This window comes from Ischnura elegans, chromosome 1, assembly GCF_921293095.1.
Source record: "Ischnura elegans chromosome 1, ioIscEleg1.1, whole genome shotgun sequence".
NCBI classification, from domain to species: Eukaryota; Metazoa; Arthropoda; class Insecta; order Odonata; family Coenagrionidae; genus Ischnura; species Ischnura elegans.
The window spans coordinates 53,121,155-53,138,368 of record NC_060246.1 but is presented as its reverse complement, the minus strand read 5'-3'; the positions used below and the strand labels follow the sequence as shown (position 1 = coordinate 53,138,368).

General features: G+C 39.0%; 1 protein-coding gene across 1 annotated transcript in view; it reads right to left on the bottom strand.

Annotated features, from left to right (window-relative positions):
• LOC124160663 (cubilin-like) overlaps positions 1-17,214 on the bottom strand; it is a 270,327-nt gene that overhangs the window by 236,333 nt on the left and 16,780 nt on the right. Inside the window, exons 5-8 of the mRNA XM_046536589.1 lie at positions 11,490-11,734; positions 6,937-7,081; positions 6,439-6,580; positions 4,740-4,840 (exon numbers count right to left, since the gene is read on the bottom strand). Of these exons, the coding sequence (XP_046392545.1) occupies positions 4,740-4,840; positions 6,439-6,580; positions 6,937-7,081; positions 11,490-11,734 (633 nt within the window). The remainder of the gene's footprint in view (positions 1-4,739; positions 4,841-6,438; positions 6,581-6,936; positions 7,082-11,489; positions 11,735-17,214) is intronic.

The following is a 17,214-nucleotide window of genomic DNA, read 5'->3' as shown; positions in this document are numbered from 1 at the left end:
GTGGGGAGACAATTTTGGGCGACAACTCTCTCTCCCAAACGAGGCGCCCCAAGTTACCGACTTGCCCTCTTGCCGAATACACTATTGTTGTTGTCGACGTGGGCGCCGAATACGCCAGCCGCGGCGGCCGATCGTCTTCCTACCCCGCGCACACTGGTCCGAAATCGGAAAAAGCTGGAATAAAGTCCATAATGACCTTTTTGGGGATAGAGACTTGAAAATCACCGTAAATACTCATTAATCATTACCAAATATTGCTTTATATGCCATTTTACATAAATGCGAACCTTCTGTGAGTTACAGAGGCCCAAACATGACCAATTTTTCAATGCCACACGAGATATCGTTTTCCCTCAAAAAATCTTTCAATTTATCCAAGTGGTTTTGCGTTGGTATGAGTTTTGTGGAATAAAAAACGCAATATTCCTTTGATCTGGTGCTTTGCCTATACTTTCAATGACTTTTGAAGATTTTGGCTCTCATCTGTCTGGTTTTACAACGCAAAATGGCCGACCCGTTTTTCACGTGAAATTTGACATTAAGTAGACATTATCTTTCGTTTACGAAAAATATAACTCGGAAAATTTGAATCGCAATATAAAGTAGAGATTTCTAAAGAGTACTAAGTAGAAATCTTGAAAAGAAAGTTTGCGACGAAGGAAATAAGAGCGATTTTTCAATCGCGCGTCAAGGCTGACCTACACGCCGCGGACCTCTGAGGCTCGGTAACTGAGGCCGATTTTTCAAGTTTTTTAAAACATTAGTCCTGAAAAATCGTCATTTAAAGCATGGATAATCGTCTTCATTGACTTAAAACACTAAATAGGATGTTAAAAAGGATTATGTATAGATCGACTAGACCATTTAGCGCGCATTACTCGAGTGAAAATACTAAGGATTGGATATTTTTCGGAACCATCCCGCGCGTAAGAAATATGCCTCGGGTATTGAAGTAAAGTGAAGAGATTAAGTCAGTATGCTTAAGAGAGAGAAAAATGAACAGTTTCCGTGAAAGGCAACAAGCGATACCCTTTTTCCCTTTCCACCCTCTCTGAGGTGAGTCGCGCGTTAGGGGGAGTTTTCACACCACAAGGCTCTTTTAGCCTTTTCTATTACTGCGTCCGTCCGATGTAATATTCATTTGTAGCGTTTAGTTTCTTTCTTGAACTTTAAAAAGCAAGAGATTTAAAGGTTGATTGAATGACGTGAGAAGTCTAGCATTTTTTTTGGCTCTACAAAACTAAAGTTTAGTTCAATAGTTGTTCGCTTCGTCCACTTGAATTCCATTAAGATTCAAGATCCAACAAATCGTTGATATAATTTTTAATAAAAATTCCAAAGTCTCCGAAATCTTGCAATTTTGGTGGGAAAGTACTTGCCCAATAACAAACATGTGTAGCAAAAGGCAATTTTCTGCAGGCAGTAATACTGTAACATGGAGACGTCAAAACCTGCTGGCTGAGCATGTAGAACAGTGGCGGATACAGATGGGGGGCGCAGGGGGCGCGTGCCCCCCCCCTTGCGGGTCCGCCTGTATTGCCGAACATTGCAAAACCACAATTGTAACTTTTTTATATCATAAGATGGCATTGTCTTTTACATGTTTATAATCACTTTAAATAAAATTTTCATATAGGTACTTTGCCTGTGACTTGATTATCTTTCATCACGATAAAAGTAAAGACAACTCAAGATATGTTGCGCCCCCCCCATTGAGTTTTTTCTGTATCCGCCACTGATGTAGAATAATTGGATTTTCTGCTTGAGAATTTGAAAGGGCCAAATATTACATGATTCATATACGTAGTATGTAATCTTTATTACAGCTATGAAAATTCCTGTACTCAGGGCTCTCCCTTGTAGTTTGGATATATATATATATATTGTCGACATATTATGAGTGCCAATATTCTAAAGTAATACCTATCATGTAACACCACTTTTCAGGTATGTTCTGTTTTGAAATTTAGCTATTATATTTTAATTGCATAGTAATGATATGAAAGATTCTTTTGTGAACTGACTCTTTCACAGAGTAATATTTTTAAAAGCAGTTTTCTTGTTTCCTGGAAGTGATATTTTTCTTGGAACCTATGGCATCAGAATCGATGGAATCGGTATCGGTAGAATCGGAATCGAAATGTCAGAATCGGAATCGGGATCGGAATCGATAAAATTTTGGAATCGACCCATCACTAATTATTAAAATTCTGTTCAGAGCTGAACGACGGACTGAATAAGAACTGTAGAGTTGCTGGCTTATTTGTAGACATTACCAAAGCCTTCGACTCCATTAATCATAACATACTAATGAATCGATTATGGGAAGCGGGTATACGTGGAACCGCATATGATTGGTTTCAAAGTTATCTTTGTGATCGAGATCAATGTGTGCGTCTCAAAAATTGCTACAGTGAAAAGATTCGACTCACCTGTGGTGTCCCACAGGGTTCTGTGTTGGGACCCATACTGTTTTTAATATATGTAAACAATTTATGTGCTGGCAGGTTTAAAGGTCAATTAACGTCATTCGCAGATGACACTGCACTAAGTTACTCTGTTAATAGTGTTGATGATCTATATGAACACATACAAAGTGATCTATTAACACTCAATATGTGGTTTTCGGCTAATTATATGTTGTTAAGTGAAAAAACGAAATATATTATGTTTAGCATGAGTAAATCTACCTCAAACAAAAGTAAACTATACTATCGATGTGCAAATTGTATAAAAGATAATGTTACTTCCTGTGATAAATGTATTTTGATCGAACAGGTTAGTCACATAAAATATTTAGGTATATATTTTGACCAAAATTGTAAATGGAAGTCTCACATAAATAAATTAAAATCAGAAATGATTACTATTGTAAGAAAATTCTACTTCCTCAGATACATATGCCCTGAATCAGTGTTAAAAATGGTATATTATGCTCTCGTTAATTCAAGATTGCAATACGGAATAGCCTGCTGGGGTGGAGCATATTATATCAACATTAAACCATTGATAGTGGCGCAAAAAAGGGTTATCAGGGTTATAACACGATCGTATAGGAAAAGCCACTCATTTCCTCTATTCAAAAAATTAGATGTCCTCCCCACTAAGGCATTTATTCATTTATAAAGTCCTTAGAATATTCTATAACCGTAGTGGTGAAAAGGCCCGACCACAAAACTATGACATTAGAGCTTGGAGAAACTTCCATATACCTAGGCCGACGACCGAAATTTATCGACAGTCATACAATTACTTAGGGCCTAAATTGTTTAGCATGTTGCCGAGTAATGTAGCAAACTCGGAAAAAAGATGGGGATTTAAATCCGCAGTTAAAAAATGGCTTATGATGTGTGAGGAAGTAGAGTTTCTACTAAGAAAGGTGGGTTAAAAAGTTTACAATAAAAGGTATATTGTATATTCTATGTATGTAATTATGCGTTTATATAAGAAAAATAAGAAAAATAGTTATCCTTGTCCAAATATTTGAAATACGTTTTGTAATAATGAATGCAATCGGCAATAGAACAAATAACTGAATACAAAGAAATTTTACTTCTCATGTGAGCTAGCACCAGACCTATGTAAAAAGTTTAAGATGGTAGCCCCAAAACTACTAAAAGGGGTACCTATATATTCCAAAATATTTAAGTATGTTCTAAAATGTAATATTTGATTGTAAATGGAATAAATTATATATTATTATTATATTATTATATATATTTGCACTTTTACTCACACCTTAGCTTTCATATTGATGCCATAACAGAGAGGAATAGGTTCTGCATTTGCCTTAACTTGTGAATTTGAGCATAATTTTCCTATTAAAATACCTCAAAACAATAACTGGTGATTGTTTCCATCAACTATGCATCTGTGGCTGTGTCACTATGCAGGAATGTGATCACAGGTCTGGGATTGTCCAGGATGGAAGATGCATCAAATCATAGTGAGACAGCTGAAACCATATTCCAAACAGTAATACTGCATGAAGTTGCATGATAAGTCATCACAACAGGACATGGTTTCATGGGCATGAGGTGCAATCGTGCCATTCACAACATTCAGAAAAAATTAACATAGAGCTCTCGTACACGGCCTCGGAAAGCTCTCAACACTGCCCCCACTCAATGTCAGGTAACCTGGTGTGCCCACTGAGTCTTCTCCCTACACAAAGCTATGATTGCCTTAATGTTCCCAATCTTCCCTAGACCCCGTGCCTGCAAGCCAGGTAGTCATTCAGTTGAGTTGTGCCTAGCAATTCAATCGGCAAGGTTTTGCGTGTTGTATTCAAAATTCTTAGATTTTTATTGGCTTACAAAATAAACAATGTACATCCCTTTTCAGAGTTATTATTTCCACTATTGCCAGTATGATGAGTGATCCCATATTACTTTCTCCTTACGCACCCCTCTAATGAGTTATACCTCATAATATCAAGTGCATAGAGTGGCCATGACAACTCAGCCTCCCTTTATCCATATTTCTAAACGTGTTAATCATAATGATAGAAAATAGTGGGGCAGTGCTGATGACTGCGTAGCAGTTAGTGAAATGAGCTACCTCTGCCTTAAAACTTTGATCCATCAGTCTTATATGTTTACCAACCATTATTAACTTGATGGATGAATAGAAAATGTATTGATTCTCAACTTCCTTTACCATTTACATGAATAATGGCACACATGATAAAAATATCTTTATGGTATAAATAAATATATGTACTGTGCTGATGACCTTACCCTTGTGTTGATGCATGGGACATAGGGAGACATACTGCATCCACCATTGTTGATAAGGCATTCATTGATATCTGAGCAATAATAGCCATTTCCTGTATAACCTGAAATTAAAAGTTATGAAAACCGTATAAAATACATACTATATTATCTAAAAGAATCTGATAATATATGCAATACATGAGCATGATGAGAAGGTAAATATGTACTGTTTTGGTTAACCACAGGCATAGTGCATAGACTGAGTAAAGAGGTGGGGGGCAAAAGATCAGCACAAGTTGAAATTCAAAAATATAAAAAGGTGAAATCTAAATGAAGCATTTTATACAGAGGATTTTTCTATTTCTGATCCAAAAATAATATAATTTAATAATAATATACATTGCATAGTTTTAAAAAGTGTTTTTTGATCTTATTATGTATTAAAATTATGATATTTGCCAAGCAGTATGTGTTCTAAGTCATGATAGCAATGATTTATGCTTACCCCAAGAAATATGATACAACGCTGATTGGAAAAATGGGAATGAGCATTTTTTATTTACCTCTCAGGCCAAGCCATAATATTTTGAATATGCTATATTTTGAAAAATTTTTGAGTCACAAAAATTTCTTAATTTAGTACTTATAGCCATTACAGTTTCAAGGAGTTTTTTTTATTTGAGTTTTTTATAATTGATAAATAGTGATATCATGAAAACCTACACTGTAGCAAATCCATAGAGAACAGGAACATAATACTTAACCATCAATGGAAGACTACACTTCATCAGAATCCAATGCCTCCACCCCAAGATCAAGCAAATGCCTCGGGTTGTTAGCTAGCACATGATGGTAGGGGTGGGAATGAGGGAAGAGCGGTGGAGAGGTGAGGGGAGAGCTACCTGGTGAAAACAAGAAGTGGGATGAAGCCGAGGATCAGGAGGGCGTGCCGCTGTCAATTAACCCAGCATTGTTCACGCTTTACACGATTCCCTAAATTTTATTTAAAATATACTTAGTAGAAGGGAACATCTCAGATAATAGACTACTTTTGGCATTTGTGATCCATCTCACAACCAATAACTGTGACGGCAAAAGCGGTTGTTTCAGGAATAAAATGCACACTGCTCTCATAAATACGTGAACTTGAAATGGCATTTGATGGATAAGAATTTTTACGTCAGACAGATCCACAATAGTAGAGCAAATTCTGAGACGGAGTGCAAACATTTTTTTTAGTGAGGTGGCATGTTTCTTTGGGATATTTGGAAGAGATATTAGTCGAATCAACAGTATGACCTAAGTTTTTCCATAAAGTACTAATATTCCTGTGAACGGCTAAAATCTTGTTTGAATCCTTAAATGAATATCATAATTACTTGCAAAAAAATCATGTGTTTCCTGGGATGTAGGCAACCTAGTCAAGCATTCCGTCATTGATCGTTTTCCCACCTTCATCTTTATTTCCTCCATCTCCTTGAAAAACGATAGAACGACGTCCCGCTGTACTGACAAGGTAAAGGGTTTAGCAACTTGATGGATACTCCTACTCAGGGGCAGGTTTTACAATCCATCCTAATCACATTATGAAAACATTAGTAACTAAAATAAGGGGAAAATTAGCTGAAAACTGGGTCTTGGGCTCAGCGAATCTCACCTATTTCATGGAGTGTGGAGCTAACATCAGATACCACTTTTATTCTCATTACATGCAAATTACCTTGAGGGCATGAGCCACATGTGAAAGATCCTGGAGTGTTGATACATGGCACAGGAGGATCATGAGAACAAGCAGGTTTGTAAGCAGCACATTCATTGATATCCTTCGTGCACGAGGTACCACCATTCTCTTTTGTCCAGCCCTACCAATAAAAAATAATATACATACAATACGACCTCAACATATTACAATTCAATGGACCCAAATACATAGTACATACTGATTTTATTACTATGAAAATTGTAATCACTTCTGTTTATGCTGGATATGCAAATCCATATGATAATATATCTTTGACATAAATGTAAAAATTGTTTTGTTTAATTTACCCTTTTATAATCATAGTAAAAATTAACTTTTGATGCTGTTACTTTTACCTATTTGCTACACTAAAAGGTTCATAAAATGTACGATAAACAGTCCAAATATTGAATGGTTAATACAAATGTAAGGCCACACAGAAAAACTGATGCTGCATTACGATTTTGAGGTACAAACCGTATTGCAGATGCATGTGTATCCTGGGGTAGTTGACTGCGGAACACAAATACCATTTCCACATAGCTCTTGGGTAGATGAAGAGCTACAATTATCACTCTTCAAAGTGCAGTGAATTCCATACCAACCGGAAACACAATTACATCTGTTTATAAAAACAAAGCATAATTAGAAAAGGTACATGACTATCTGAAATGCTAGGCAGCACCTATGAGTGACAGGAAGATATTATAACCCCAGTAACAGATTTTTTTAGCATTGAGATGCAAATTGAAATTTTGTGTCAAAAGTGTTCCCCAAATCCTTGAATTTGCAAACCTTATTTGTATAGATAACTCTTCAATGGAATCAATTGCAACATATATTTGAAGTCAGCATAGAGTATGTACGTAATTGGATGGGTGAAGGGCAAGATCAACATTTATGAAAACATTGAACAGAAGCGGTCATAAAAGAGAGAACTGGAGGGACACTGAAAGAAGCTATACATATACTCAACAGGTTCATCAAATTTAAACATATTGTACCGCCTAAATAATGTAAAGGAAATAAAATATGTTAAGGAAACAGCTTTTGCATTCTAATGATGTGACTCGCAATGAGCGGGCCCATTTCATTTGCGTTGGTTGAAGCAGTTGAAAATAGCATGTGAATCAAGTGCCGGCATCTTTTATCCTATGCATAACTGGTAAAAGAATAGGTTGACCTCACCACTGGAGCTCCACATCATTGCGGAATGCATTCCTGCTAGACAGGTTCAGAGTATCTTTTGGGCAATTTGTGAGATATGTATAATTGTCCAGCACAGGAAGTTGATACAAAGAAATTGACCAGACAGTCTGGGGCAGCCCTTCACAATATGGGCAGTCACGAGATTGTAGAGGCCGAGTGCATTCAGATAAGCACAGCATCCAGACAATGGTGACCATTCACCACGCATTATTCATGAGGGTTTGCAAAAGAAAGACCAAATGGCTCCTAAGCATGGGCGATTTCCACAGAAACCACATGTAATTCTGTGAGGCAAAGCTCTACGATGTGCTAGACATTAATGTGAGACAGCTGCATCAAGCATCACAGCACTCCCCATGTCAAGAAATAAGACATACAGTGGGCGATGATATCCATAAACTGTAGATGAGACAGTTATGTTTCATTATTTTGCTACTATGATGCCTTCCTTTGTGAAAAACATTGACGTTCAGCGCAGGGTTATCCTGAATGGTATACATCCCGGACAACAACTGCGGCAAAAACGGACTCGTAGCGCAAGCGCACACGCCTGTCCTCATATCAGGTGGATTATAATTAAAATATTCTACCGATTACGGTAGATTTCCATGGAGTACTTAAGAAGAAATCTGAGAGCCTCCCCTTCCATGGAGCACTTCCCTCCTTCCAAGAATTCACAACAAGGCCTAGTCCCTTTCAATCTATCTAAAAATCGTATTATTTTCCTTCCTCTCCCTCGTTTACGTAACATTCTACCCTCTAACACTGTTTTCAACATCCCCTCCCCACTAAGTGCTCGTTCCATCCATACCTTCTGTCTCCTCTGTATCTCATCTAAAAGCTGCCTCTCCTACCTATCCTCACCCACTATACCCAGCACTTCATTGTTCCTCTTCCTCTCTGTCCACTTCACATCCTCCATTCTTTGCCACACCCAGCCTCGAGTCTTCTCTCATCCTCCTTAAGTGTCCACGTTTCTCCCCGTAAAGCACTACACTCCAGATCAGGCACTTCACTAACCTTTTCTTTAAATTCTTACACAGCAAACCTCTCATGAGCTCCTTCCTGTTCATGAATGCCTCCTTTGCTAACGCAATTCCCTTCCTGATGTCCTTACTACTGTATCTGTTTATCTCTAACATACTGCCTAAATAGTTGAACTGCTCAAACTGCTCCAGTTTTTCACGACCCACCTTCATCTTAAGTCTCACAATCCTCACTCTTGATGCTTTACAAAACTGCATAACCTTGGTCGTCTTGTGATTAATCCTCATCCCATACTCGTAGCACCGCTTGTCAAACACATTCACTAGAGCCTGCAGTCCCCTCGCTGAATAACTGATGAGCGCCTGATCATCCGCGAGCCTTACTGATTTAAACATCATTTCTCCCACATTAACTCCACCTTCTAACTCATCCCACGCTTCCCTTACCATCTCCTCAGCGTACACATTAAGCCTGTGCTTGCCCACCCAGATTCTCCATCTGCCACCCTAAATTGCACAGTCTGGGCCATATACAGATTACGAATCAGTCGCCTATCCCTCCAATCTACACCTATTTTCTCGAGAATATCCATTAACTTTACCCAGTTCACTCTATCACATGCTTTTTCAAAATGCAGAAAGCAGGCATACACATCCTGGTCATATTCTAGGCTCCTCTCCACCAGGGACCTCAATATCGCCATTGCATCACATAAAACTGATCATCGCCCAAATACTTGTTAGCCCTCACCTACATTTGTCTGTTCAATATCCTCAGTACCACTTTGGCCATGTGCGATATTAGGCTAATACATAGTCCAATAATATCCAAATTCAACATCTTTCTTCTTTTTTGATAGTGGAATTAGAATTCCCTTCATGAAATCCTCCGGCCTACACCCCTCCTTATAGATCCTGCGTACTAGCTTGAAAATCCTTTTCTTACTATCCCTCCCTAGATTCTTCAGGAGGTTCACGCCCACTGCTTTCCTAGCCTTCATATCACGAATGGCTCTCTCGACTTTTGCATCTAAGATCCCCAGCCCAAGATTATCCTCCTCCACTTCACTTTTCTCTTTCAAAGTCAATCTCTCTGGCCAGTTCCTTCAGTCATACAGTTCCTCCACATATTCCTTCCATCTACTCTGTACCTCTTCTCGGATGGTTACCATCCTTCTATCTTTAGCCTTAATTTTGGACTTGGCTTGCCCTCTTTTCCCACCCAATAGCGACTTACTTTGGTGCACCTACCTCTCTCTGCTTCTGAAACTTTTCCATTTCCTCACATTGTCTTTTCCACCAAGCCTTTCTTGCTTTATTAGTTTCACACCGTAATCAATTATTAATTTGACTATACATTCTTTTGCCCTCTTCTGCGTCCATGTTCTTCCACTGCCTCTTGTCCTCCATTTCTCTTATCATGTTCTCCATTATCCACGATTTCTTTATCCTTCTACTGTCAACATAGCCATGGACTTCTCAGCCACTTTTGACAATTCCAGTTTTAATACTATTCCATCTTTCCTCAACAGTCTTTGCACTTTCGATCTCCCATACACTAATGTCCACTAGTTCCTGATATTCTCTCCTCATATCCCTCTCCTCATACTTCAGAGCTTCTACATTACATTTTTTTGCCTTCCTAACTTTCGTAAGTCTTTTGAATCTTAAGTTGCATTTTATAAGTACTAGGTTGTGGTCTGAATCTGCATCTGTCACAGGGAAGCAACGTGAGTTTTTCACACTATTCCTAAACCTCTGTCTAATCATGATGTAGTCTATCTGATATCTCCAAATTTCCCTTGGACTTTTCCATGTGTACCTCCACCCTTTGAAACTCCATGTTTTCAGGGAAGAGATAGTTGGTAGTGTTTCCCACTTCCATTCCAACACTTTTTTACATGACAAAATCACGTGGACTACCTTTCGTCTGGCTCCTACCCTTCGACCTACCTGGCATGGGTGGCACTACCGGGAATAATTGCAAATTAATCCAGCTAGGGCAGCTCAAGGGTTATAGGAACGTACAATTTCCACCGCAACAAGGTTGTAGCCAAAGGGAAAGGATCAGGTGGATGGTTTCCCTATAATTTTCTACACTAGCCAACAAACACAAAAAAATCACTCATTACAGCGCTACCCTCACTATAGGCCTAACTCATTACAATGGATTTCTACTGTACTCTATGACATGACACAATAGAATTTTCAACCCACATAATGACAACAATATTGTCCAGTGTGACACCCTTTGCTTCCAAAGGTGCACAGCGACACTGACCATGAGTTTTACATTGACCCAAAATTTTTAAAAAGTTATAATAATAATAAAATCTTTTCCAGTTACCCTGAGGGAAAAGCTAGTAAATACTTTATGATAGTATCTTTCAAGTAACATTAAGAATGTAACTTAAGAGAGGTAAGTCTCCCAATTATGGGTCATGTGAGACCAGTACCTTTTGATTCACCTTTGCCACAAATAGGAGAATTTTTAGCTTTTTAAAATTTCAGCAAAAGAAATTATTGACCCTTAATTTTATAGATATGAATGCAATTTTAGTCAAATCATAATTGGTAAAGTTTTTCCTCAATTACCTGGAATTGTAAAATGATGTGAAATTCATGGATAAGGGAAGTACAAACACAAATGTTGTCATCAACCAGCCATTCTGAACTAGAAGTGCTACTACCAACTCAATCAATATGCTTTCCTCCTGTCCCTACCCTTAAATAACTGATAGCTCAATTCATATGGCACAGTCCTCACTGTTCCTCAAACTTCAGTCATGACCTAATATGTACACATATTCATTAACAAACATTGAATATACTCACCGATATGATCCGGGAGTGTTGACACATGAGGCACCATTTTGACAGCCAAGTTCGGTCCCAGCAAATTGTGAACACTCATTAGTATCCACCTGGCAGTATTTTCCTTGCCAGTTAGGAGGGCAGAGGCAGAGAATATCATTGTACATATCCATGCATGTACCACCATTTTGGCAAGGAGAGCTGATACATTCATTCATGATTATTGTTCTTCGAAATTCATTCATAAAAGACTCTAGTCGATTCACCTGCAGAGAAAAAATTGTCTTTATCAGGGTATTCCATGAAATATTACATACTAATAAATTAGTAGCGACCAATAAAAATGTGACACATCGATAAACATAAAAAAGGAATATTTTAAGTAAACTACATTAGCGTCCAACAGTTAAGCATAAGTTACAACTAAGCAGGGAAATAGGAAATAGACCACAAATCGCACGACATATGCATCTATGTTGCATTCGCTCTGTATAAGAAAGGAGTATTCCCTGCTTTTACAAGCGACATAACCTTAAAGTAAACATAATCAATGCCTGCTTCCCATATTCTTTCAGCCGTGTTTGCCCTATTTTAGTGTGCAGAGTATAGCCTCCTGGTGAACATGACAACATCATGGAACAACAAAACCATTTGGACCCCGTTTTGAAGGGTAGAATACTCAGTCAGCCAGCTGCAAGCAGGGCAGACACGGACCAAAGTTGCTGTATCCTTAAATGTGTCACTAAGTGTTATTTCCAGGCTTTAGAGAAAATTTTAAGAAGCAAGAGATGTTAGTTGTAGTCAAGTACCAGGATGACCAAGAGTAACTAGCACATAGCAGAAACAATATCTGGCCATAACCGCCCGACAAAATCGAAGTGCACCAATAAGACAATTGTCAGCAGAGCTTTCAGCCAACTCAAGGGTTGCAGATTCCTGGACAACTATGTACCAGAGGTTAAGAACAGAAGGGCTGTTTGCCAGGCTTCCAGCAGTGTCAGGGTTCCTACTCTACCTGAATAATAAAAATTCACAGCTTTTTCCAGGTTTTCACGGTTATTTTTCAGGTTTTCACGGTTTTTTTCAGGTTTTCACGGTCTCAATTTCGCTAAATTCACGGTCCGTTAATAAGCCAACAATAAGAAAATCACTGGCCGTATAGCAACAGAAAATTAACGTACGCGAAAAACGCCGTGAATGTTAACGCCGCAATGAAAAGTGATATCTGTTATGACGTGATCTATCGTTTGCAAAATTCAGGGCCGACTAAAGGACCAGCCCAACCGCGCTCTTGCCTGGACGCCGAATACCCTTCGGACCTTCTTCCGTCCGGACACCCGAGGTCCTTTTTTAATTCCTTGCCGAGAGATTGTTTTTTGCGCACGTTATTATTACTGCACAGTAACCGAATTTCACCCACCCCAATCTTTCTTATTTAATGGAAAATATTTTATTTAAATTGTTTATAGAATATAATAAATTGATTCTTTCTTATTTAAGGGAAAATATTTTATGAAAATTGTTTACAGAACATAATAAATCGAAAAACAATTTCATACACTGTAGTAGCACAAATCTAAGACGAACACGATTCTAAGACCACCCTCCTTTTTTGAAACTCCACTAGGGGAAAATTTTTTTTTCCTAATAACGATACGATAATAAAATGAATTGGGAAAAACGATCAATGTCTATTTTTTTTTTTGTTGCCTATGTCCCAGGAAACACAGGATTATGGCGAGTAATTAAGATATTCATTAAAGGTTTCAATCAATATTTGAGATCATAACAGGAATGGTAGTACTTTATCAAGACACATAGGTCATATTGTTGATTCTACCCATATCTCTTTCAAAATTCTGAAGGAAAACGCCACCTCACTAAAAAAATGTTTGCTCTCCACTCGGCATTTACACTGCTATTATGGATTTCAGTCTGAAATAAAAATTCTTATCCATCAAACACCATTTCCAGTACACGTATTCACGAAAGCAATGTGCATGTAGTGCCTAAAACAACCGCATTCGCCGGCGCAGTGACTGGTTGTGAGATGGATGACGAAGGATAAAATTGGTCTATTACTTGAATTGTTCCTGTCTAATGAATATATTTTTAATATAATTGAGGTAGTGTGTAAAGCGTGAACAATGTTGCGTTAATCGTCAGTGGCACGCCCACCTGGATCTTCGCCTTCATATCTCCACTTGTTTTCCCCAGGTAGCTCACTCTACCCCCACCCCTACCGTCATGTGCTAGCGGACAACCCAAGGCGCTCTGCAATATTCACGCGCATCTAGCCCGGATTCTTTTCTTCATGTTCAATTATTTTCAGTCCATCTCTTTAAGTTCTCAATAGTTTCTTCAGAGGGGCCATGGTCCGAAGACAAATAAAATTAAACTAGTGAAAATGAAACCTGACTTTATTAAACCCACATGGAAAACACTCGGTGGTTCGAAGTCCAGCCACCCTGGAAAGTAGGGAACCACTCGTACGAGGTGAAGTTCGGAACTGATGCTATCGCGTACGGGGATACGCAGAGCATACTGCAGAGGGCGAAGCTTGACCATATGACTGCGCCATGAAATTTTTTACCCTAAAGATACCCATTCTTTTCTAACTATCGTAGCGCCAGATGAGCAGATGAATTCGGATTGTTAGTAGGGAGAAACAAAAATCCTGAGAAGATATCCCTTCGTCAGTAACTCTGACAAGTGAGACTTGTAGTAGAGCTCGTAAATTGATAACTGATAACAACCTGATATCATGTTTTCGGAACAAAATGCCGAATTAACTGCCAAGAAGCTCAGTTACGAGGATATCGCGTTTCGCCAAAAATCACCATCGTATTTTTCTATCTATTTCCTTGCTTAAATTACGTCGTGTTTGGTCTCGTTTTTTTTTAAATTACGTGCAAATTACTAACATTTCAATCAAATAAAAGCATAATAGCAATAGCTGAATATCATTGTTAGATACCTTTTGGGCTCATAGGTGACTCATGCAGCAGTTGACCTCCAGGAACTGGGAACTTTGAAGGAGTTAGGCTGAAAATGGTCAGTGGGTGAGAAGAGGGTGGAGTGCGAAACACGTTTCTATTGTTCTCGTGTAACTCGATATTTTTTTCGAAGCTAAGGTCTTCGTAATACAATCCCTGCGCGAGCTGGGACCTTTTTTTTTATTTTGAAGAAGAGGAAAGCGTCAGAAGGGGGGAGGCGAATGCTGAATGGAGGGATAACGGATCTTGGGAAATGCACTAATGTTACTTTCCCACGGCACTGAGCTTCTCCCAATGGTAGTTCCATCTCTTGGGGAAGATTCCAACTATGTGCTTGTCGTTATTAGCCATAAATGACACATTGTATTTATTTCGTCTCATTTTCGTCAAACGATGGATACGGGAAAATTATGCGTCGGAACCGCAATCTTCAAACGATCAATGCGAGAAACGATACTTCGGGGAACGATAGATGCGGGAAAAAATTACATTGTCTATAAGGAACTTTATTTGGGACCAGAAACGGCGAACGATCAATGCGGGAACGATAGATCGAGGTTCCACGGTATAACTTTTCTTTTGAAAGCGGCAGTGTAATGACTTCTTTTCTCTGCTATCGTAATACTCTGAAACCAAAACTGAATCGATCTCTCTAATCAGAGGCAAATCATGTTCCCTTCATACTTTTGCTCTGGGAAAAATGGAACGACTTTTGTAGCAGTTTATATCGCGACGGCATTGAGGCTTTAACGTTACAATCCTAGGCGGATCTAGGGAGGGGCACATACCCCCCAGACACTTAAAAAATATGCAAGATTTGGAATACGGCCACATTATCATTGCGCTCGTTTTGTATCATGAGGTATCCTTGTGCCGCCCCCCCCCCCCAGAACAAAATCCTGGATACGGCTTTGCTTGTGCTCCCCCACTCCCCAGAAAGAAATCCTGGATCCGCCTCTGGTTAAAATTTAGGTAAATTGTAATCAATCACACAAAAATTTTGTAAGTTGATCAAGCTCTAACTTGAATGGAGCCGAACCCAGGGTAAAGCAGGCGATCTCACGGACACGGCAGAAGTGCACCCGGCGATTGATTGGCACGCACGCTTTACCTGCTGCCTAAAATGGCAATAGTTTTTCACTAAAACACAAAATTAAATAAGCTAAATTACTGTTCAGGTATTTTTGACGTTGATTTTTTGTTGTATAGCTATATATATTAGGTGGCAAACTCAGGTATCCATAATTTTTTCTGACGGAAATTATGCAACCCGATTGACATCGAGAATTTTGCATTCGATTGTAAGACGAACCGAACCCTCTTTTCTGCAGGAGTTAGGAGGAAAAAAACCTTGTCTTAGAAAGGTGCAAATAGGTAAATTATAATTCACTTGGTTTGAAATATATAAAGACATAATAAATACCTGCTGAAACATGTTATTTTCACTTTCACTTTACTTTATCACTCGTCAAATATTTCCACTCAAACTTTCCGGTTGCGACGTAAAACTGGCAAGTCCCAGGTCGACGCATGCGAAAATCGTGTAATGCTGTGTTGCCATAAACGGAAATCTTCTCTCGTTTTCAGGCCGCAACGCACGAGAATTAGTAACGTCGCGCCGCAAGCTTGGTGTCGCCCGGTTCATACGCAGGGAGCGTAGTGTCCACAGCGCATAGCAGGTTGTCAAGGTTAGCGGTCTTCCAATCACAGGATTGAGGGTGTTGAATAAACGTTCAAATTTTTCGACACAAATGCCATCTAGATTTAGTTTCGAAAGAGGTCGCTGCAGCCAGTGGGAAGCCTAATTGGATGGAAGGGGGACTAAGCAGTGACCGAGGGAGGGGAAACCAAGCCAGTCGAGGAAAGTAAACAAGCTGATGAGAAGTGGTGTCATATTTCAGGAGGGGGGGAGAGAAAAGGCCTGCCCTGGGGAAAGATGTTTTTTTTTTCTTCAGGCAACATTCGTTCCTACGCTTTTCTGTCCTATGCGACCATGCTCGCCACAATGAATAGAAGTGCGCTCACTACAAACGAAGTTGAAAATTTCTGGGAAGGTATTATTACCAAGATTGAGAGATTTTTAAGGTTAAAGGACGAAATTCACGGCTTTTTCCAGGTTTTTTCACGGTAGACGAAATTCACGGCTAATTCACAGTTTTAAGGTTTTCACGGTTGAGTGGGAACCCTGAGTGTGCATCCCGCTAACTCCAGCACGGAGACATTTATTGTCGAGCCATCAACTTCAATTAATTCAACTATTAATAAAAGGAGGCATGTGCACCTCACAGATGAGTCCCCCTTCCATTTGCAGAACATTTCCAGTAGCCAGGGCCAAGTCATCTAAATTCAGATTTCTGTAGCAGAATGCCTATGGTTGGTGCAGCATAGGATTCATTCCCTGATCCAGAGAGCAATACTGATACGCAATAATTGCGCTTCAAAAGATGTGTCCAGATAAATCCGTGGCCATGTCTGCGCGTGACTGACCATGAAATATGATCAAAATATCCATTTTTCTTTTAATCTGTCAATTGCAGTTCTACGATCATAAAATCAAGATTGAGAGATTTTTAAGGCTTTAGAACGAAATTCATGGCTTTTTCCAGGTTTTTTCACAGTATACGAAATTCACGGCTTATTCACGGTTTTAAGGTTTTCAAGGTACAGTGGAACCCTGATTAATTTCTTGCCATTTTCTTTATTGTGTATTGTGCTATTAAGAGGGGGAGGATAATGTGTATGTTTAAGTT